The 22,422-nt window shown below is 35.8% G+C and overlaps 1 protein-coding gene across 7 annotated transcripts in view; it reads right to left on the bottom strand.

Moving 5' to 3' along the window:
* OSBPL9 (oxysterol binding protein like 9) overlaps positions 1–22,422 on the bottom strand; it is a 168,396-nt gene that overhangs the window by 10,670 nt on the left and 135,304 nt on the right. For 5 of the 7 annotated variants that reach the window (XM_027108571.1, XM_027108569.1, XM_027108573.1 and 2 more), the window contains 7 exons: positions 19,221–19,259; positions 15,371–15,461; positions 13,971–14,078; positions 10,788–10,947; positions 4,559–4,671; positions 4,311–4,429; positions 258–343 (listed from right to left, as the gene is read on the bottom strand). In XM_027108571.1, coding sequence (XP_026964372.1) covers positions 258–343; positions 4,311–4,429; positions 4,559–4,671; positions 10,788–10,947; positions 13,971–14,078; positions 15,371–15,461; positions 19,221–19,259 — 716 coding nt within the window. The remainder of the gene's footprint in view (positions 1–257; positions 344–4,310; positions 4,430–4,558; positions 4,672–10,787; positions 10,948–13,970; positions 14,079–15,370; positions 15,462–19,220; positions 19,260–22,422) is intronic. The other 2 variants (XM_027108570.1, XM_027108572.1) reach the window with 1 other exon arrangement.

Consider the following 22,422-nt stretch of genomic DNA (forward strand, 5'->3'; position numbering starts at 1 on the left):
AAGATCCTAGCCTTGGCTCTGTAAATCCTAGCTACCTTAACAGGCACTCAAGATTTTCTGAAGTGTTTAACTTGGTTGCCTAACAATATCACCGCCAAATAATCTAAGCAAACGGGCATCTAATACAAACGAAATATTCAATTCCACTTTTCCCCAGAAATGTCTGAAAGGCAAAGGGATCCATCTATCCTGCCAAGGCAGAAAGCTAATGGGTAAAGTCTTAAAAAAATTGGAAACTACTATATTGAGTCAAATACCTCACAAACAGGTCCGGATGTGCAAAAAAGTCTGCATACATTTCTAAAAGAGATCTTCTTTCAAGAATAAATGTTGGAAGAACTACCTGAAAAACATACATATTTGACCCTTGAGGATCAAATTCCACTACAGATAAACAGATTGCTGAACTGCTTAAAAAAAAAAAAAAAGTATATGAAAACAAAAAACTCATTCCAATCATAGTAACACCCACCAAGTACTGCCCAGGCATGCTTCTGATACCTACTTCTCAAACTGTTCTGATTTAGAATGCCCATTAACCTGCCCAACAGATGAAAAACAGAGATTTTGAATGTTCAAATGTCACTTCCTCTTTGCAACCTCCCTTTAGCTCCCTGAATCAGTGTAACAATAACAACAACTACTCAGTAGCAACCCTTTGATACCTATATGAACCTTCTGGAGTATCACATACACATTATCTTATTAAACTGTACAACAATCCCATTAAGAAGAAATTATCATCCTTATTTTACAGCGGAGCAAAATGAAGCTCAAAAGGGCGAAAAATTTTCTCACCACTCTGTTATTCAGTGGAATTCAAAATCGGGTTTGTCTGGTTATGGGGGCGGTGCAGGGCCTGCTCACTTCCCCTCTATCATCGTAGGTGCACTAGGGAACTTATCTGCTTATGGGTCTGTGTCTGCAAATGAACAATGAGCTCCTAGAATGCAAGGGCCATACTTATTTCTACTTGCATCTTCAGTTACTATCCCCAAAGTAAGAAAAATTTAAGTAACTGAAGGAATAAACAAAATGAAGAAAAGAATAAAGATGGGATTCAACAAACTCCTTCATCATGGGGCTGAGCCCATGAAGAAAAATGCTGAGGGGCTGGGAATGTGGCAGAGGAGAAAGTAAAGAAGAAATTGGAAAATAAGGAAAAAGGATAAGATAGATTAGGATTAACCAATTAAAAAAGGAATGAAGGAATAGTTTTTGAAATGTGTATCAGATTAGACATTATTCATTATGGAAGTAGTGCATCATAGTAAGTAAAAATTCCTTTAAATGCAGTAATTACTGTATATGTGCTATATTCAAGATCGTGTGGTAAATGCTATGGAGGGAGCAAAGGTTAAGTATGAGAGAATAATACCAGCATTTAAATTTTAGGTAGAATGTGATAAATATCATACAAGAGATGCTCAAGGTACCATGGAAATTGAGGAGAGGCAAAGATCATGTTCTGTTTGGGGAACCAGAATGAGGGCAAAGTTTGGAAACAATTTATTGAGGTGGGGTGCTAAAGAAAAGCCTTAGAGAGTAGGCTATAAGAGACAGAGGGAAAAACAGAAGAACAAGACATGGAGACTGGGGGGTCGGGGGCAGAAAATGAGTGTGACAGGGACTGACCAGTGGACCAATATTGCTGCGTATATAAAGAGGAATGATAGAACACAAGCTTGAAAAGAAAAACTGTGGTTCTAACATTTAGAATGTTTATTATCAGGCTCCAGAGTTTAAATGTTCCACAGAACATGTATGTTCATAATATACATATGCTTAGATTGGCAAGTAAGTTTGGTACAATTTCCTACCACTCTTGGAGAACACAGAGATTCTAAATCACTAAGTAAGACTGCTGAAGAACAAGACAGGACTAAGTGTCTTAATGTATAAACAGCTCTTGCAAATCAACAAGAAGAAGATTACTATTGCAGTAGAATAATGAACAAAAGAACTGAACAGGCAATTTGAAAAAGAAGAAATGGCTAAAAACCATAAATTTGATTTGATGTGTAATCCAAAAAAAATTTTTTTTCCCTCCCTACTTAAAAGTTTTCTTAAGAACTCTCATTCAACACATCTTCTTCAGTGTTTTTAGCACTATACTGATGCATGCCATTATGTCAAGCTGCTGGAACACTGATAAAAGTGAGCTGGGTTAGGTTGTCTTAAACCTGGATTCAAGTACTTATTTTGTCACTTCTTAGGTGTGAGGAAGCCCTGGAAAATTAATTCAACCTCTGCAAGTTTCTGTAAAAGGAAGATAATTATATGCCTTGCTTAAATCTTAGGATTGTTTTGAAGACCAAATGAGGTAAGCGGGATGTGACTTTATAGTATTTCCAAACACTACAATGTATTTGGAAAATAACTCTTTACAGAAAATATTTGAAGAAAGTATTTTTATAAATAGGAAAATGAGATACAAATTTAAGGCATTATTGTAATAATACTTTGGAATGCACAAGGGAATCAAGATTTCAGAATCTGCTGGCAATCATAGCCATTTATGCCAATAAAGATTTCTAAAATAGCTAATTTGGCAAAAATTAAACTTTTAGTGGCTCCAAACCCAAACCTGGACTATCTGGCAGAGGAAATTATGTGAGGCAAAAATTACACACTTGATTGTGGCACACACTTTTGGTTGCCTATGTACACCTCTATTAACAGAACTTTCATTCAGTTCAGGTTCAGGCTATAGGTTGCCGTAAGAGTCACAGGGCCCTCCCAGATCTCAAGGGGTAAATGTGGATTAACCTAAACCAATCATTTAACCTCCTTTACCAGTGACTGGTTTAGGCGTGCACACCTGCCTAGTTCTGGCCAATGAGATTCAACTGGCAGTTTGATGGGCCACTGTTGTTATATGTTCTCCCTATTACAACAACAAAATTCATGAAAAGAAATTATTTTTCTGCCTCTTGACATATTTGCATAAGGATGTGATGACTGGAAGTGCAGCAGTCATTTTGCAATGATGAGGAAGACAGGTCTGAGTGTGAATGTCAGCATGCTAAGGATGGCAGAGCAGAGAGACTGAAGGAACCTAGGTCCTTTCTCACATTGTTGACCCACTACGAATTAGTCAATCCTGGAAATACTCTACTCTGGACTTCTCATTACATGAGATAATAAACCTAGCATTGTTCAAGATACTGTTAGGTGGGTCTTTTATTACTGAAGACCAAAATCAACCAAGGTAGAAGGTGTAGAAAAGAAATATATTATAAATGTCAACATCTAAAATTAAGCTGTATCTTTCAAATGTGAAGTTACAATTCTGCTCCAGCAATTATGCAATCAATCTAATGATCACTGAAAAAATTCTTAGGGCAATCTCCTGCAAATATTCTCTTACCTAGAACTTTCCCAGCAAGTATGTTTGTTGCAAAAATTTTCCATTTTCATTTAGATTTGGGGTAAAAATTTTTATTATAGACACTTACTAGAAAGTATTATGGATTAGTTTACAGATTTTGAAATCTACGACCAGATTAGAATCTCAGTTCTGTCGCTTAAATAAGACTTAGCCAAGTTACTTAACCTCTATGAGCTTTAGTTTTCCTCATCTATAAAATGGTGTTAACAGTAACACCTAACTTTGCAGTGCTGTGGTGAGAATTAGGTTAGAGGATGAGGCTTTTGGCACAGTGGCGGGGATATACGCAGGCACCTATACACCAGTCTCCTACATCAATCAGGTATTCTGTTTAGAGTGCCAGTTTAAATTCAAATTCAAATCCAGAACCACAATAATTATACGGCTCAGCACGTGTCATACAGTATTCCACTCACTACCTGTTCCATTCCTTACAACAATCCTGTAAAGTAGGTCACTGTATGTCCATTTTGTATATGAGAAACCCAAAGATCATAGAGAAAGGGACTTGCTCAAGGTCACACAGTTTGGTAACAGCTGAAGTAGGATATAAGCACAGGTCCTCTAACCCCGAGATCAGAACTCTGCTCATTTTGATTCCATGCACACTACACTGCTTTAGGTTTTGTTCAGACTACTAACCAAGCCAATACTATTCCATGCTTGCCCCCAATAAAATCCAAATCATAATCTATATAATCCATATGTACTATCTCTATGAAATTATCCTAGCCTTATTTCATCCATTTATAAAAATTTTCAGTTAACTCAGGTACATATATATTAATTCATAACAAGACAAAAGTATAAACAGAAGTTATGTCATTATACTACATTTGCAGACACACTCACCATACGATCACTGAGAATCTACATATACACATTAAGACTAACAGTAAATACCAAATTTGATTCTTACCTTAGTGAGATCCATTCCAAGCCTAACCTGTGACAATAGATGCATGATAACACTCTTGTGCTCTTCCACCGACCCTGCCTCCCCTTCATCATCTCTATCATCATGTGAATCGAAAAGGTCTAAAATAAAACAGATCTTCTTAGACTGGTGTTAAACTGGGCCAATCTGTGCTGTTACCAAGTATTATACATTTTTTTTCAAACAAATATTTTTAAGAAAAAAAAGGTAAACTCTCCAAGGCTGCTTACCAGCATCACTTGTTCCATTGGACATGGAAGAATTAAGTGATTCCGTGGTATCTGGGCGCTTTAGACTATTTCCTGAGCTGCTGTGTGTCAAGACTGAGGCAGATCCAGAGGAACTAAAAAAAATTAATCACCTTCTTAAGCTCTTTAGAAAAGCAATTTAAAATCATAGTAAGATACCAATCTATTTAAAACCAATATATGGAGATAGCTGACAGAAACTAACTAGACCCTTAAAGTTAGCTGGTTACATACATACATGCTTTCCAACTCTCTCCCCATCAGGCTCATGTTTTCTGCATGGCGTATGCTCAACCAAGCCATGTTGAAAGGCCATGAAAAACTGGTAAGATTTTGCCTCTGCATGTAAAACTAGAGTTCATTTTCCAATTTTGTTACTTTGCATAAATGTAGGTATGTCATAATTCTTGGCAACCATTTCCAGAACCTCAAAACTGGTAAGTCTATTAATTAGCCTCAGAAAGATGTCTATATTTTTGAGATCCTTTGATAAAAGCCCACACTGGTAATAACACCCTTCCCAGTCATTAGAAAATTATATTTGAAATTAAAAAATAAAAAAGCATATTACTTTTTACAAGTAAATTTATGGTAAGGGTATTATGAGCTGATTAACGGGTCTAAAGGAAGATTCCTCTATTTTATTATTACAGCTATGATTATAACTTACCTAGGACTAGTATTTGTACATTAACAAAAGAATGATCAAAGTTTACTTATTAAGGGTAAAAACAGAAACCAAATTTCTCATACTGCATATATTATTTATAAAATGGTACACACATAAAAGTCTTTTATTGCAAATTTATAGGTGCAAAACACATTATATATTCTAATTTAAACACAGTTTGCCCTGATTACTTACCTTCTTTTGATTTCTTATTTAATAATAAGCTTGATTTTTTTAAGAGTAGTTTTAGGTTCAGAGCAAAACTGAGTAGAAAGTACAGAATTCCCATATGCACAACCTCCCCACTATCAACATCCTGCACGACAGTAGTACGTGTGTAACAGTTGATGAACCTACGTGACATGCCATTATCACTCAAAGTCCATAGTTTACAGTAGGGTTCACTCTTGGTCTTGTACATTCAATGGATTTTGACAAATGTAATATAAGTATCCCCCACTGTAGTATTGCAGAGAATAGTTTCATTATCCTAAAAATCCTCTGTGCTCTGCCTATGTTAGAACATTAGAATATTAGAACATATGTATTCTAATTTAAACATAGTTTGTCCTGGTTACTTGCCTTCTTTTGATCTATTTTTCAAAAATCCTTAGGTAACTGAATATTGCTACTTTGATAATTCAGTAGTGTACATCACAAGGTACTATAACTAATGTCTACCTCACCAGTTTTGAAAGCCAATGGAAAATATGAGTAAAAGAACTAGATAAGAGAAATCCAATTATCATTAAATAAAAGAGCTGCATAAAAATTATCTTCAAAAAGTTTTGTGGCTCTTTGATACATCATCAAAATAGAATCAATCTTTTAAATCAACTGATCTAAAAAACCTCAGATTCTTTAAAACATGTATCTTATTTTAGATTCCAAACGTCAGAGATGAATTTATGCTGTGCTTTTCCTCCTTACTCAGGTTAGAAACTATGTCTGGGCCAAGTGAAACGCTCAATAAAGCTCAAAATGGAAAAAAATGGGATAAATTCTCATTTAGCCATTTCATAATTTACCTCGTTCAGGACAAAGGATTTAAAGACTATAGTTACAAAACAAGAGCAACACTGACAAAAATGACATGCATACAGGAAAGGTTTATCTGCAATGGGCTAACTTGCACAGAATTAAATCATAAGATCATAAATAAACTAAACCGAAAAAGGTACAGCTCTGAACTTAATTATAACAACAGAATCCAAAACTTATTGAGTACCTTGTATGTGCCGAACACTGTGTATGTTCATCTCCATAACAATCTAACCCTAAAAGGGAGACATGATTATTCTCATCAGACACAGAGTCTCAGAGGTTCAATGACTGGACAGAGGTCACACAACTGGTAAGTAGTGGAGCCATTTCAAGTATATGTCTGGCTCCAGAGCACAAGTTCTTTCCCACATGCACTTTCATCTAGTTTATAAATGTGCAAAACCCAATAACATAGCTCACACAGAAGTTATCATTACTACAGGTCTTTAGAAACTGAACGGTGAAAGGACTTAAGTTTTCAAATTCTCTTCTGTCAGATAGAAACTTGACTTGAGAGCTAGAAAACTAGTGGTAGCAGCTGATGACCAGCAGGTGGCACACAAGCTCAATGCCTACAGAGGCCAGGCAGAGAGCATAAATATGTGAATAGGGCCAGATTATAAAACAATAGAGACCTGGCACTAGCGTACTCAATTTGAAGGGATTTAAAGTTCCATTTAATGGGAAAATGTATATCTGAATCACTTTGCTGTACACCTGAAACTATCACAACATTGTTAATCAACTATACTCCAATTAAAATAAAAATTTTAAAACAAAAAAATCAACAAACACTGTGCTGGCCAAATAAAACATCTGTAGTCCCTACTAGTTTGGGAATCTAGATTAGGGCATAAAAGGAAAGAATGAAATTGAAGGAGAAAAGGAGGCCTGAGTGGGTGAGCTGGACAAAGAATTTAACTCTGGATCCCTTCAAATAGGAGGTTCATAAACTGTGTATTTGTTAAGGGATGGGTACTGGGAGAGTATAGAGAAGGAAGCTTACAGGAGAAAAAAGAAAAGCCTATGAGCCTGCAGGTAACTTTGTAGATATGCCTATTACAGGTACAACAGGTAAGCATTTAAAATTTATCTATTTCAGAAAAATTTCAGGAGAACCCCTGAAACTGGGGCCAGAGATTGACTATCTGTGATGTAATGAGGCTAACCACATTATTATCAAGCTTTTACTGAATATAGTTACAGGCTTCTAGAAGACAGATGATCCATTTTGATATTCAACTGTACTTTGTTTCGATTAATAGCTAATGATCGAGACTGTCCTTAATTCTGTTTAAAGAAAACAATGATTTAACACTTCAAAAATAAATAATAACCTTTACTTTGGAATTTTCTTCCAAATGCTTATTTTCTTTTAACTCCACTATCATAAAAAATATTTTAAAAATTAAAGTGAAATTTCTATTGGCAAACTGCTAATAAGGGTCTTGTAATAGTTTATTTCCCTACATACAAACATTAAGAAACCAACATGCTAAACCAAACTCTTTCTGCTAAACTAGCCTTCTTAAATTGTGGGCTCAAATCTCTCTTCCTTAAGTAAAGTCTCATGTCTTAACAGTATGTATTTACCTAATCACATATATTTTACTTTTCCAACATTCAAAATCTGAATTTGATCTACTATGTAACAAAACTTCCTGAATTAATATCATCATTTTCCTTATAAATTTTGAGATTCTGAATAGTTACAGTGCAATTATATATGATACTGTATTTCTCAGTTCATGTGCACACTTAACAGAACTGGAGTGCTGGGTCATATGGTAGTTCTATTTTTAGTTTTTTAAGGAACCTCCATACTGTTCTCCCAGCAATCCCACTACTGGGCATATACCCTGAGAAAACCATAATTCAAAAAGACACATGCACCCCAATGTTCATTGCAGCACTATTTACAATAGCCAGGACATGGAAGCAACCTAAATGTCCACTGACAGATGAATGGATAAAGAAGATGTGGTACATATATACAATGGAATATTACTCAGACATAAAAAGGAATAAAATTGGATCATTTGTAGAGACGTAGATGGATCTAGAGACTGTCATACAGAGAAAAGTAAGTCAGAAATTGAAAAACAAATATCATATATTAATGCATATATGTGGAATCTAGAAAAATGGTATACATGAACCTATTGGCAGGGCAGGAATAGAGATGCAGACATAGAGCATGGACATGTGGACATGTGGGGGAAGGAGGGTGGGATGAACTGGGAGACTGGGACTGACATATATACACTACCATGTGTAAAACAGATAGCTAGTGGGAACCTGCTGTATAGCGCAGTGAGATCAGCTCAGTGCTCTGTGGTGACCTAGATGGGTGGGATGGGGGTGGTGGAGGGAGGGAGGTCCAAGAGGGAGGGGATATGTGTATACATGTAGCTGATTCACTTTGTTGCACAGCAGAAACTAACATAGCATTGTAAAGCAAATATACCCGAATTAAAAAAAAAATTGTTATCTCTAAAAAAAGAAAAAGAGAGGGAGAGAAATGGAGTGCCACAAAATATTTCTTACTAAAAGAAACCAAGGTTCAAGGTCTAAGTTTGGTTGATAGTACTTAGCTTGCAAATTCACATGTAATCATTTCCAAATTTGTACTGTATTTCAAAGCAAACCCCAAGCTGTAACACTAGCACCAACTCCTGAGATGGCAGGAGACTTGGAAAAAATACCCAGCAAAAAGTAAGCCAACTACATCTACAACAAATATAAGAACATTGAAGCAAATAAATGTTAATTTGCTTTCTATAACAGCTATCACTTACTGCACACTTATTATACATGCCAGACATCATAGTAAGCACTTGACATTATTCTCATTTAAATGTTCACAATGACCTCTTGAAGTTGAAACTATTATCCTCATTTTACAAACAAGGAAACTGAGGATGTCATAGGTTAAATAACTTGACCAAGATCACACACCTTAAAAGCAAAACAGATTTAGAACCTATTCTTTTCTAAGATTCCAGAATCCAAAGTCTAACCACCGCTAACCTATGTACCAGTAGGGCTAAAAAGTACTTTGCTTATTGGCTATCATGTAAGTGACTTTACATGTAAAGGCCTTTTCTGTGCAATGGAACATACGTAGCTTTGATTTAACAGTGCAAAACAGGTCAAATATTTCCTAATGAGAGAAAACCTATCATCAATATCTGCCAAAATCTGCCTACTTAGTATCTCTGGAGTCCATGTGCTTCCTTCCATTCCTATGCTATGACCTTAGCTCAGGTTATCAACATTTCTCAAGTTTCTACCCAGTTTTGCCTGGTCTTCCTACATGTAATGCATCCCCACTGCATTCGATTCTACACAGTTCAGGCATATCTATTTTTCTAAAATGCAGACCTGACCAGCAGCTGCCATCACTTGTGAGAAAATATTCAAAATTCATAAAAGGCTAAGAGGACTCTTTCACGACCTGGCCCTTGTCAATCTCTTCTGTATCTTCTTAACCATTCCCCACAACTTATGCTACAGCCACACTCAGCCATGCTCAGCAGCTTACAGCTCCTCAAAGAAACCAAGCTCCCGTTGCCTCCAGGCCTTTCTTGTTAGGGTTCCATCTCCATGAGAACAACACTTTCCATTTCTCCTTCCTCTTCTCACCCCCATGTCCCTCCTCTCCCTACTCATCCACATCTCACCATGGATCACATCCCCTCCCTCCTCTGTGAATCCTTTCTTGACTTCTCAGGACTTCAAAATGTTCCCATTTTTTCTGTGCTTATTCTTTTTTTTTTTTCTGGTACGCGGGCCTCTCACTGTTGTGGTCTCTCCCATTGTGGAGCACAGGCTCCGGACGCGCAGGGTCAGCGGCCATGGCTCATGGGCCCAGCCGCTCCGCGGCTTGCAGGATCCTCCCGGACCAGGGCACGAACTCGTGTCCCCTGCATTGGCAGGTGGACTCTCAACCACTGTGTCACCAGGGAAGTCCTGCGCTTATTCTTACATAGCATATTTCCCACTGGATTTTAAAAGTTTGTTTTTCCCCCAATAGACTGTAAGTTCCCTGAGGGCAGGGACTGGCTCTTTATTCACCTCTGTATCATTCATCCACCTAATATAGTGCCTGGCTTATAGGCACCCAAATATCTCTACTCTATACAGAACAAGTAACGGTAACCTCCTCTTATGTGAGTAATACTTCCTAGCTTACTCACTTTCATTTGACCCTCTCCTAATGTTGTTTCTATAGAAATAAGGCCCAGAGTTAATGAACAATACTGGCATGTTACCACAACTGATGCAAAATTATACCATTTGAATTAAATCAGGAGTAAAATCACTATTCTCACAGAACTAGCTTTGCTCAATAAGCCAATTAAAAATAAGCTGTCTTTTTCACTTTTTCCAAATAATAATTTACAAAGGAGTCTGTCATTAACACCAGTCTCAAAATCAAATTACATTTTTAAAAATCAGGAGTCATTTCAATACATATGTAGTTCATCTACTTACTCTATTAAGTGCTTTGGGGATGAGCCACTCTGATGGAATTCATCCGCATCATAGAATTCATCTTCACTGCTAGAATAAGAGAACTCTGGGACTGTGTTTGGAGACAAGTTGACATGGCTTGGAGAAGTTAGACTGCTACTAGGTGGTGAGTGCCCACTGCCTAGGAAGTTAAAACGTTTTTAATTAGGGGACAGTGTTGGTAATAGAAGGGAAGAAATTAGGGAGATGGGGTCAAAGCAGACCTTTCTAAAATCAAAAAATAGTTAAGTTGGTAGAAGTCCCTAGACTATCTGTAAAGAAATCAACATTTAAACTAGACAAAGAAAAAGGCAAATCACATTATAGAATGGGACATAGCCTTTTAAATAAATGAAAAAATACTATGTCCCCATCTGTAATTAGGAAGGGAGTTCTTTTGATTATAATCACACTGTGTGAGTTAAGGTATTAGAAGTCCCATAGTAGATACCAGTAACAACGGGAAGCCAGAGCTCTTATTTTGTACTATAGATCCAGATACCTTAAAAATGCAGCAGTGAACCAACAAGAATACAAAGTGGAAAGAATATCAAAAACCACATGAATGTTAAAGTTTTGTTCAGGATATCACATTCATATTAGTCAATATGTTTTGGCAATCATGTGCAAACACAAAAGCTGGGAACACTTACCATTCAAACTCCTCACCTCTTTTCTACCTAAGTTTAAGTCAGGTTGCCCAGAGCCCAGGGGCAGAGAAAAAGAGAGGGCTACCATGGGAAGCACGTGGAAAAAGGAAAGAACCAGGAGAACATCTTCCTATTCCTAAACAGTCTAATTAAGGAAATAGAAACTAATGGAGATCCAGAGAAAGAATCTATAATCATCTGGTTCATAGTCTAGTAATAAAAAGTAACAGTAAAAGTATCAAACAGAGCAGTGAAGTACTGAAAGTAATTTAACAAGTATTTATTGAGCAGATATCTAAGGGCTCTCAGGCAATTTATGCCAAACTGCTATAGATGCCTGGTGTAGATTAAAATTAATTAAGTCACTGCTGGCAATATAAAAGTCAAGGCCTCAATTCTAGAAGGAAATGAGAATAGCAGCAGTAAAAATGAATCCAAAGCTATCCATGGATTTTTAGTGTCCCATTCCAGTGTCTATCTATGGTTCAATAGTTGAAAGAGCACATCCACCTGCCACATTTAGTTGCCATGTTCACAAAGATATTTTTAAAACATAACACTGAAAGTTTGCTGCCTAAATAGGCAAAGCTTATTGTGGGAATTCCAAAGATAGTTCATCTTAGCAAATAACTTTAAATTCTTACCCCACCGCTGCCCCGCCCCATAGCAGCAATAAGATGGGAAATAAATAAATTTCTCTTATTGAAATAATGGGGGAAAAAAATGAGAGAGAGAGAAAGAAAGAAAGAAAAAGACCAGGAATTACAAATGATCAAGTAACAAGCAAATAGTCCAGGCAACCACACAAAACTGAAAATGTATCCAAGAAGAAAATGAGTTGGAATGGGAGTTGCAAACAAAAGAACTGAGTTTTCCTTATGAGAGAAAACATTTCTTTTTTCAGTTGTTCCTTTCTTTCTTTTATGTATTAGTGAGAGAGATAAAGGAAAGAAAGATGAAGAAATTAGGTTGAAAAATCAAACAAGACACAAACCACAAACTAATTAAAAAAATTTTTTTAAATACACCTACTCTAAAATGTTATATTTTTAAAATGCTGTCTTCTGAAATAATTTATCCTAAATTATTTATAACTAATTAATGATCCTAAAATTAATGTACATAAAGAATACTGCTAACTTTTTCAAAGTCTGTAACTGACTAGGTTTTGTATATTTCCAAATGGAAAATTTTGTCTGTTTCAGAATTCTGACATAATTCCTCCTTATAAAAAAACAAAAGAAAACACAGATACTGTTTTTAAAATGACACAGTGTAATGAAATACATAAAAAAGGTAGACAAACATTTCAACTGCATTATTCAAACTGCTTATCAGCATTTTCCCAAGAGTTTCAAATAAGAGAGCTGTTGTTGCTTGCTTTCTTTCAAAATTAAGGAGACATCTGCTCAGGCTGTTAAATCTTAAAAACCAAAGTAATAACATCAGCATCTTTACTAACTCAAATTTCAAACTAGCTAAAAATCAGAGGGTAACTTTTCATTATTACACAGGTAAAGTCTCACCCAGGAAAGAACCTGTGGAGCAACAGCAGGGGCTTATCTCCCACGTCCTCAAGAGTGGTTTTGGTTTTGGCATCCGGATAACAGGGACAAAAGCACCAAGTGCTCCCTTGAATTTGGTGCAACTGATAACCCAACATCAACCTAATTGGTTTTAAAACAAGAAATAAATCTATACTAACATTAATAGCAGCCCTGTGAATTAGAGAAAAAATAAAGACCATAAATCTAAACAAATTAAGAAAATGCAAACTAAAATCAAGTATCCTTTTTTTCTTATAAAATTGGCAAAAATGTGACCAATAAATCTATCCTTAAAAAATTCTTATGTGCCAAAAGGTGCTGTACAAGGATATTCCCTGAAATACTGCTTATAATAGGAAAATTTTGGAATCAACCTAAATAAATGCCCATCAGCAGAAAAACAGTAATAGCCACTTGAGCAGCTGTAGAAAGAATGTTGTGTACCTAAGTGTATGAACACAGAAAGCTCTCTAAATGTTCTCAGTTAAATGAAAAGGGAAAGTCACAGAACCACATGATCTAATTTAGGTCAGGGAAAAAAACAACAATAAAAATACACTATAATATAGGTATGTAGGTACATACATGTATAAATGACAAAGAGTAAAGAAGGCTTACAGCTTTTGTTCTCATACTTCTGTATTATCTGATTCCTTTACAGTAAGAAAGTATATAAATCTAACTCAAGCAAATTTTTTTAAAAAGCTAATACAGAGCTTCAAAGTAAGTCTTAAGGTAAACAAATACACAAAACTCTGCAGTATTTTATTTCATTTAAATTATAATTATTAATAAACTTCTGGTTCAATCACAAAGTTAACCACTCCATGTATGGAACTGTAATGATAGAGCTAAGGTATCTCCAATACAAAATATACAACCTTTCTTCAATCTTTTTCCCATCTCCACACAAATCTTGAATGTTAATGGGCAGTTATGAGAAGTAAAGGAATTACACAAATCTGTACCTGTGCTATTTGGTGTTGGAGTCTGATGATGTCCCAAGGTAGTAGCTAATACAGGTCCAACTGGTAGAGAAGATGGACGCTGCTCTGACTTACACAACTGAGCAGGTTCTAGGAGATGTGAACATGTGAAATAAGTTAGAGAAAAAGCCAAACACAACTCTTCTTTTTCTTTAACATCTTTATTGGAGTATAATTGCTTTACAATGGTGTGTTAGTTTCTGCTTTACAACAAAGTGAATCAGCTATACATATACACATATCCCCATATCTCTTCCCTCTTGTGTCTTTCTCCCACCCTCCTTATCCCACCCCTCTAGGTGGTCACAAAGCACTGAGCTGATCTCCCTGTGCTATGCGGCTGCTTCCTACTAGCTATCTATTTTACATTTGGTAGCAAACACAACTCTTTAACTACAATACCCTGAAGATCCGTAGTTTTTGAGACTATATTCTATTAAGTCAAGTTCCATGCTACTACTCTTTCTGACCCCCAGTCCCCTTTAAACTCAATGATGATATGCTACCTAGTACTAAGACACTAGGCAGGATATCAAGAGACTAGTCAAGATAGGCCAGTACCTCAGTACAACTACTCTGTAAAACTAGCAAATGCTTCGGATGATAAACTGTTTCCCCCCCGAGGATCAAACCGCTTGTAAAATCTAAAATGGGGCACAGTACTTCCTCTTTAGTCTCGTGAGAGATATTAAGCTCAATCTCCTAAGGAGTAAAAATTCATAAAAAGATCTCACATACTTAATAAGTATTTTTAAAAAGATTTTCTTTTTTTCCAGTAAAATTTCTGACTTATGTCATCAGTGAAAACACTGAAATGTTGGATGCAACAAAAAGGTAAAAGGAACCAGTGGGTGTTGGCCTTAAGCCCTCCTCTGCCAGTTAAAAAAAAAAATTTATTACTCTATCCCTAAAAATACACATCTATCTAATCAGTAGGCATCACAAATTTCATTCCTCCCTTTCTCATTATCTTTAAGTCCACCATGAAGAAACCATTTGTATTATTCAGAGCTATAAAGAATATGACAAAATAGAACATTCCTGGATTACTTTCAAGTAGATCAAGGTATATTAAGTTTTCCTTGGTAGCCATCAATCCTGGGTCATAGGATTCTGTCCTAGCAGCTAATCCAAGTAACCATGTTTGTCTTCCATCTCACTTTGAAAACCAAAAGCCCTTTAACTGTACTCAAAAAGCCCCAATACCAAAATACTATCATATTTTTCCAGTTCATTTTTGGCTGTATTTTGTGAAATTCCTTTTACTTATTAAAAAACAAGACAAAAAAAAACACCTTCAAGATTACTACAACTGCCATAAAAAATTAAGCTTTTTGTCATCAGTGTACCTGTGAAACATTTTTCCAAATATTATACTATACCTGGAGGTAAGACAGTCTGGGAAGGCATTGTGTTGATCACAGGTTCCAAGGGACTAGGTTGATATATTGCATCTACAGGATTAATAGTACTCTGAGATAAAGAAGCACAGTATAGTTATTTTTAATTAAATACCCTTCCAGCATTGACCCTCCCAAATGTATGAAAACCCCACACTTCTGACAGCAAAGTCCTGAGGGTAGCTGTACAGACATGTTGGTCAAATTGCAAAGAGGAAATAAAACAAATTTACTATATGGAAGTCTAAGAGTTTCTTATAAGATTATTTAAAGAAGCATTGTAAGGAGGGAAAATGAATGAATCTCTGACATATAGAAAGGTAAAACTAAATGAAAATACTTGGAAAGAGTTGTAGAATGGTTTCAGGAAGCCGAAACAATAACCTCTCGATTCAACTCAGTGCTTCTCAAATTTTAATTCACCACAAATATCAAAGATGGAGAAATGCTCTCTCCTGCTTTGGTATTAATAAGCATTATACCTATGACTAGTTAATGTATCTGTACCACTACAATCTTATTTTTACATCCCATACTACTGCCACCTTCTATCAATGTGTATTGCACCATATAGGCACCTAGTTTTACAGTCACTAAAGGCAAAGAAATGTATCTTCTAATTGGACGTCTTTTCTTTTTGAGGATTTAGAAGGGAAAAAAATACTCAAACATGTAGTTACAATTTTAGAGAGGAAAAAAAAAGTCTAGGTTCTTCTGACTCCAAGCCAAGACACTATTTTGCCAGCATGATGGCATTTTAAAAACAAGACTCCAAAGCTTACTGATATTTTTTTATTTGGAGGAGGGGGAGATTTTAAACCAAGGCCTTTGCCAAAGTAAAGTTTGAAACCACCACTTAGAAGACTATACTAGATAAAACCCAAGAAAGAAAAATTTAAGTTTTTTAGCTTTCCTTGATCTGGAAAACTAAACTTCAAACATGTATTAGGTAGAGCTTGTAACAGAAAATACTGAAACAGAATTAGAAAAGAAATACTTTATTGATGAGCCCCAAAAGCATTTGTAAAAATTTAAAAGCACATAACAATGGAAACTGAGATAATAGGAAAGTTTTTATAGCATTCTTATTTAACACCTAAGTTATTTTTTTCTTATATCCTCTCTCTGCATAAATATCAATATGTAAAAATCACTAAATCAGATCTCTTAAATTGATTTGAACATAAGAATTCTGATTCTTGTCACAACAGTCTACATACCATAAATATTCTAGTCCTAGAAAATAAAGGACACAAAGAAGCTCTGAAAACAATCATTAATAATCAAAAGCCTGGTAAAGTGAAGTGGGGAAGGTTCTGGAGCATTAGGAAAAGCACAGAAACAGAGACTTAGAATTTTAATTCCTAGAATCCTTGCTCTACCAGTGACTTGCCAAGTCTCATCTGCTGTGGGCCTCACTTTCCCAGTGTATAAAATGAAGAAATGTCTGGATGCTATGGTCTCTAAGGGCTTTCTGGTTATTACATTAGGATTCTATTTTCAGATACCAGGCTGGGCCATAATACCTAAACAAGTGTCTCAACAATCCTGGAGCTGTTCTTAAAATAAATTCCTTATTTTTTCATAGTGATTTTTCTCTAAAGGACTCCAAGTGCTTTACAAAGGCAAAATCCCACCTTTAATACTTTGAGCCGTAAGAATGAGAATATCCCACCTCCTTATCCCCAACCTATTATATAAGAAAAAATTACTAAAGAGACCAAGAAATAAAATAACTTTGGAGAAAGGGACCAGGATTCAATCTTTTGAATGCAATCTTCTGTTTTTCAGAAGCCTAATATTAGGTTTGTCAATCCCACAAAACACTTTTAGACTTTTCTTTTGTTGCTGTTGTTAACAGAAAATACAACTACTGTCCGTGGTCAACCAACTTTAGGCTAAAAAACGTCAAATAACATTCTACGCCTTGCTTTAAAAAAGAATGTGCAGGGCTTCCCTGGTGGTGCAGTGGTTGAGAGTCCGCCTGCCGATGCAGGGGACGCGGGTTCGTGCCCCGGTCTGGGAGGATCCCACGTGCCGCGGAGCGGCTGGGCCCGTGGGCCGTGGCCGCTGGGCCTGTGCGTCCGGAGCCTGTGCTCCGCAACGGGAGAGGCCACAGCAGTGAGACACCCGCGTACTGCAAAAAAATAATAATAATAAAATAAAATATGTATACAAAAAAGAATGTGCAGAGCTTGAGAAGTGCAAACAAATGACAATCCTAAACCCTAATCTGTTGTAAAATTAATAAAATTCATGCAATACAATATAAAATACAATTATATATACATATATGTATGTATAGCTAACATTTACTGAGTACTATGTGCATACTATCTCACAACAATCCTCTGAGATAGAAGTCACTTTTCTTTATAGATGAGGAAACAAAGACTCAAAGGTTAAGAAGCTTGCCTAAGGTCACAGATAGTAAGTGGCAGGGCTAGGTCTTAGCAGTCTGGGTCCAAGGGCTAAACCATGAACAGTGCCTTTTTTTAAAAATAAAAACTCTTAAGGAAAAATGCTATAGTCACGGATCAAATGATTCAAATATGTTTGTCTTCTACAAGTTTAGGTTTTCTATCAGTATAAACTATCTAGATGTTTTTAACTACAAATGATCAAACATTTTTAGTATGCTTTATAAAACTATTGTTTAACATAATAAAAAGTAACTGATTTGCTTTGAGAGAAAAGAGGTAAAAGTAACTGCCATCATTAATTTTCCTTAGGGCCTTTGGGAACCATGAAATGCTAGACAACATACACAGTCTTTTTCCATGAGGCTTATAATCTTAACTGATATCTCAGAAGAGATATTATATTGTAATTATATCACATAATTGTATTAAATCACCATGGCTCAAACTATGAACTCACATTGTGAAGAAAAAGAAAAATTCCAATGTGCTTAATTCAAATTTTAAAAATGTTTCTCTTACTCTGTTTTCTTAAGAAATATTTAACTTATTTTTCATTTTAAACCAAATATAAACATAACATGCTCATCCTTTCAAATATAATCATAAGATGGTTTTCAAGATTTACAAAATGAGTTTCCAGATCTCAGATAAGCTGGCATTTGTAAAGCCTCAGACAAAAAAAGAGGTTGCCTCCTTCTTCAGAAATACAGTCTGAACACAAGTCACACATCTACCATAAAACCAGGGGAGCTTAAACTGCAAACCTTCAAATTCTAACTTTTATTTCCAATAAAATTTTCTTTTCTTTTTGGTGGGTAAGTTGAATATAAGGGAAGAGTAAAATCCAAGGGGAGGAAAGAATAGAAAATGGCTATAAGTGGAAGAATTCATGTTGCAACTTGTTCCTACAAAAAAGCCGTATACACCACAGTAGCAATGACAGTTAACACAATACACAAAATCTAAAAATAAAGATAAGAAATTAATAGAAACCTATAACCATATAGTTAAATTAAGACGTTTCAATACTGTACCCCTCCCCTTCTGCTTTCATTAGAAAAAAAGAAGTTGGACAAGAAATGTAGCATTGTGAGTTATGCCTTATTTAGTCATAAAAGCTGCATTTTTATACCACGATTAACCCTTTAAGTTAACACATGCAAGGTGATTCAATAAGAATCAAGACTCAGCAAAATTTTAAGATCGACATTCCCCCTCCAAATGATTGCTGAAAGATGGCCAACTTTAAGAGCTCAAGGAAAATTGCAAGAGTCAACAAACAAAGAACAGTGAGTAGGTAAAAAGAGGAATTTGTGTTGAAAAATGAGTAGAAATTCAGGCTTCTCCTGACATAACTGGTTATAATGCTCTGCAGAAGTAAAGGGGAACAAAGATCAGATTAAACTTACTATAATTCCATCTGCGTGCTTCTCCGCATTACACTGGTCCTTAAGGAGAAATGTTAAAAATATTAACTTCATTCTTTCATTTAAGTAACACCTTGTGTACTTTCTTCCCTAGTAAGAAAACTTATTTTACTGGGTAAGCAACAACGTTAGAAAACTACTACTCTGCTTCCACTAAGATAGTAATTTCACTGGTCCATTCCTAGCCAAACATAATTCTAACCAAGAGCATGGCAACTGTTTTTCTATATAGGCATTTAATTAAATTCTTTGTAGAAATATCCTATTGAACTGTGTAGTCACATTGGTATCAATGACTGAAAGCAGATATATTATTTTAGGATTAATGATCCTGAATATTTCTGGGTTTAACTTTACAGTAAATTATGCCAACTCTCCACAACCCCCAAACTCTTACCATACTGCAAAGGTATGACAATCATATACCCTTAAAAACTCAGGATAGACATAATTTCCCATATTCTGGCTGCTGGCTCCAGAAGTATATCAATACTTTTCTAAACAGATGGTCTGATTTTTGTTTCAGTAACCATAATCACCATATCCACAGAATGATGATACAGGGGCTAACGCTTACTACCTGGCAGGTATTTTACGTACAGGCATACCTCGGAGATACAGCGAGCTTGGTCCCAGTCCACCACAATAAAGCAAATATTGCAATAAAGCAAGTCACACAAATTTTTTGGTTTCCCAGTGCATATAAAAGTTATATTTACATTATACTGTAGCCTATTAAGTGTGCAGCAGCACTGTCTTAAAAAACAATGTATGTAATTTAAAAATACTTCATTGCTAAAAAATGCTAAACATGATCTGAGCCTTCAGTGAGCTGTAGTAGTAATATCAAAGATCACTGCTCACAGATCGTCATAACAAATACAGTAATAATGAAAAAGTTTGAAATATTGCGAGAGTTACCAAAATGTGACAAACCCACAAAGTGAGCAAATAATGTTGCAAAAATGGCGCCAATAGACTTGCTTGACACAAGGTTGCCACAAACCTTCAATTTGTAAAAGATAGCATCTGCAAAATGCAATAAAACAAGGTCTGCCTGTATATTATTAATTCACTTGTTCCACTGACAACTCTATAAAGCATGTACTATTATCATCCCCATTGGATGAGAAAACTGAGACAGAGAGAGTGTCTAGTCTAGTCTACAGTGTCTAGTCCAATACATATAGTCTAGCTCCAGAATTCAAGGTCTTAACTAATATGCTATTGATATTTTGCCTTGCCTCTCTTCTCCAAGGATGTACTTAAGGAAGAAGGTGGTGGAAAGTTACCAAACATATCTGTTCCTGTAACTATAATCTATTAGTATTACACAGACAATATATTTAACTTAAAACTGTTTAAAGTTTTAACTCCATACTATCAAGAAGCTTTCAAGTTTTAATAGAAACCAGTATTTGGTCTTGGTTTACAGCCAAGTTGTATATCATTTATACATAACTTTTTCTTTCTTTAACTACAGAGTTTACTCAGAAATCTACAGATTGAAGGGACAACCAAGAGCAATTTAAAGATTTGGGGATAATTTTTTTTTTTTAAGAATTAACATAGCAGGCCTGAAATAGCTATCCTCAGAAAAGCCTGCCTACAAAGTTGGCCGTTGGCTTGGTGTCTGGGAACTTGGATTTTAGGAGGGTTCCCACCACCTCACTATCATAAGGGCAGCTCACTGCACCTAATCTGTTTAAGCAAACAAAATGGTTTATGCTGAAGACCAGCTTTCCTTTTGGAAATCTGGACTCTTGCTTGGTAAGTGCTAGGTAAACAGTGCTTACATGACAAAAACCCCAATAAAAAACCTTAGGTGTTGAGTCTCTAATGAGCTTCCCTGGTAGACATTTCACAAGTGCTGTCACAATCTGTTGCTGGAGGAATTAAGCACACCCTGTATGATCCCACTGGGAGAAGATTCTCGGAAGCTTGGGCCTTAGTTTCCTCTGGATTTTGCCCCATGTGCCTTTTTCCTTTGCTGGTTTTACTTTGGATACGTTGCTGTGATAAATCATAGCTGTGAGTACAACTACAAACTGTGCCTTCCAAGCAAATCACCAAACCTAGGGGTGGTCTTGCAAACTGCCAACACAGTGCATATCCTTTGCATATCCTTGAGAATAAAAGCATTTTGATAAGTCCATATTTCATGTTGGGATTTACACAACTGAATTAACTATATATTTACAATATCCAAAGTTTCAGTAATTTTTAATAGACAACAGTTGAAAATAAAATCTTGAGAACTACACAGAAAGAGAAATTTTAAAGTTTCTTGTTCAGATGATATTTTAATTTACTTTTAGTTTTCCCCATTAATTTCTAAATTTCTAATTTCTAAAATGGACTTTTCCAAAGAATTTCTTAGAAAGAAATATATGTAAGTGGCAATAAGTGGAAAGAAATACATGTGGTAGATTAAATTTCCCAAAAATGATCCCAACAAGAGGTAGAGTTCATGGCCCCTATCCTTGAAACTCTGTGACTGTCCCTAACCAATAAACATAGCAGAAGTGACTATGTGTGACTTCTGAGACCAGGTCATGGAAATGCCACAAATTTCTACCTTGTTTTCTTCCCACACTGTGAGAAAGGCCAAGCAGCTGGAAAGAGAACTATACGGAGGAGCACCTAGGTCCCCAGCTCAACTTCCCAGGCATGTGAGTGAGCCATCTTGAAAGTGGATCCTTTGGCCCCCCCATCTCAACACATACACCCCTGCCCCTGCAATCAAGCCACCACAGGTGGCACTGCATGAAACAGAAATAAGTCATGAGGCCTAACCAAACTGCGATTTGTGAGCAAAATAAATGACTGCTGCTATTTTAAGACAGTTAGTTTAGGTTGGTTTGTTATACAGCAATACATTACTGATACAGTACATTATATTATCTAAGAAAACCACCACTTCTACTTCTGGTATAATTTAAAATAAACTTAAATATCCAGTTTTAAGATAAGTAAGTACTAGGGATGCGATGTACAACATGGTACATATAATGAACACTGCTGTGTGTTATATATGAAAGTGGTTAAGAGAGTAAATCCTAAGAGTTCTCATCACAGGACAAAAATTTCTTTTCTATTTCTTTGATTTTGTATTTATAGGACATAATGGATGTTCACTAAACCTACTGTGATAATCATTTCATGATGTAGTAAGTCAAATCGT

Source organism: Aethalodelphis obliquidens, unplaced genomic scaffold, assembly GCF_003676395.1.
Source record: "Aethalodelphis obliquidens isolate GAN/ISIS:26980383/991018 unplaced genomic scaffold, ASM367639v1 scaffold9, whole genome shotgun sequence".
In the NCBI taxonomy this organism is placed as follows: domain Eukaryota; kingdom Metazoa; phylum Chordata; class Mammalia; order Artiodactyla; family Delphinidae; genus Aethalodelphis; species Aethalodelphis obliquidens.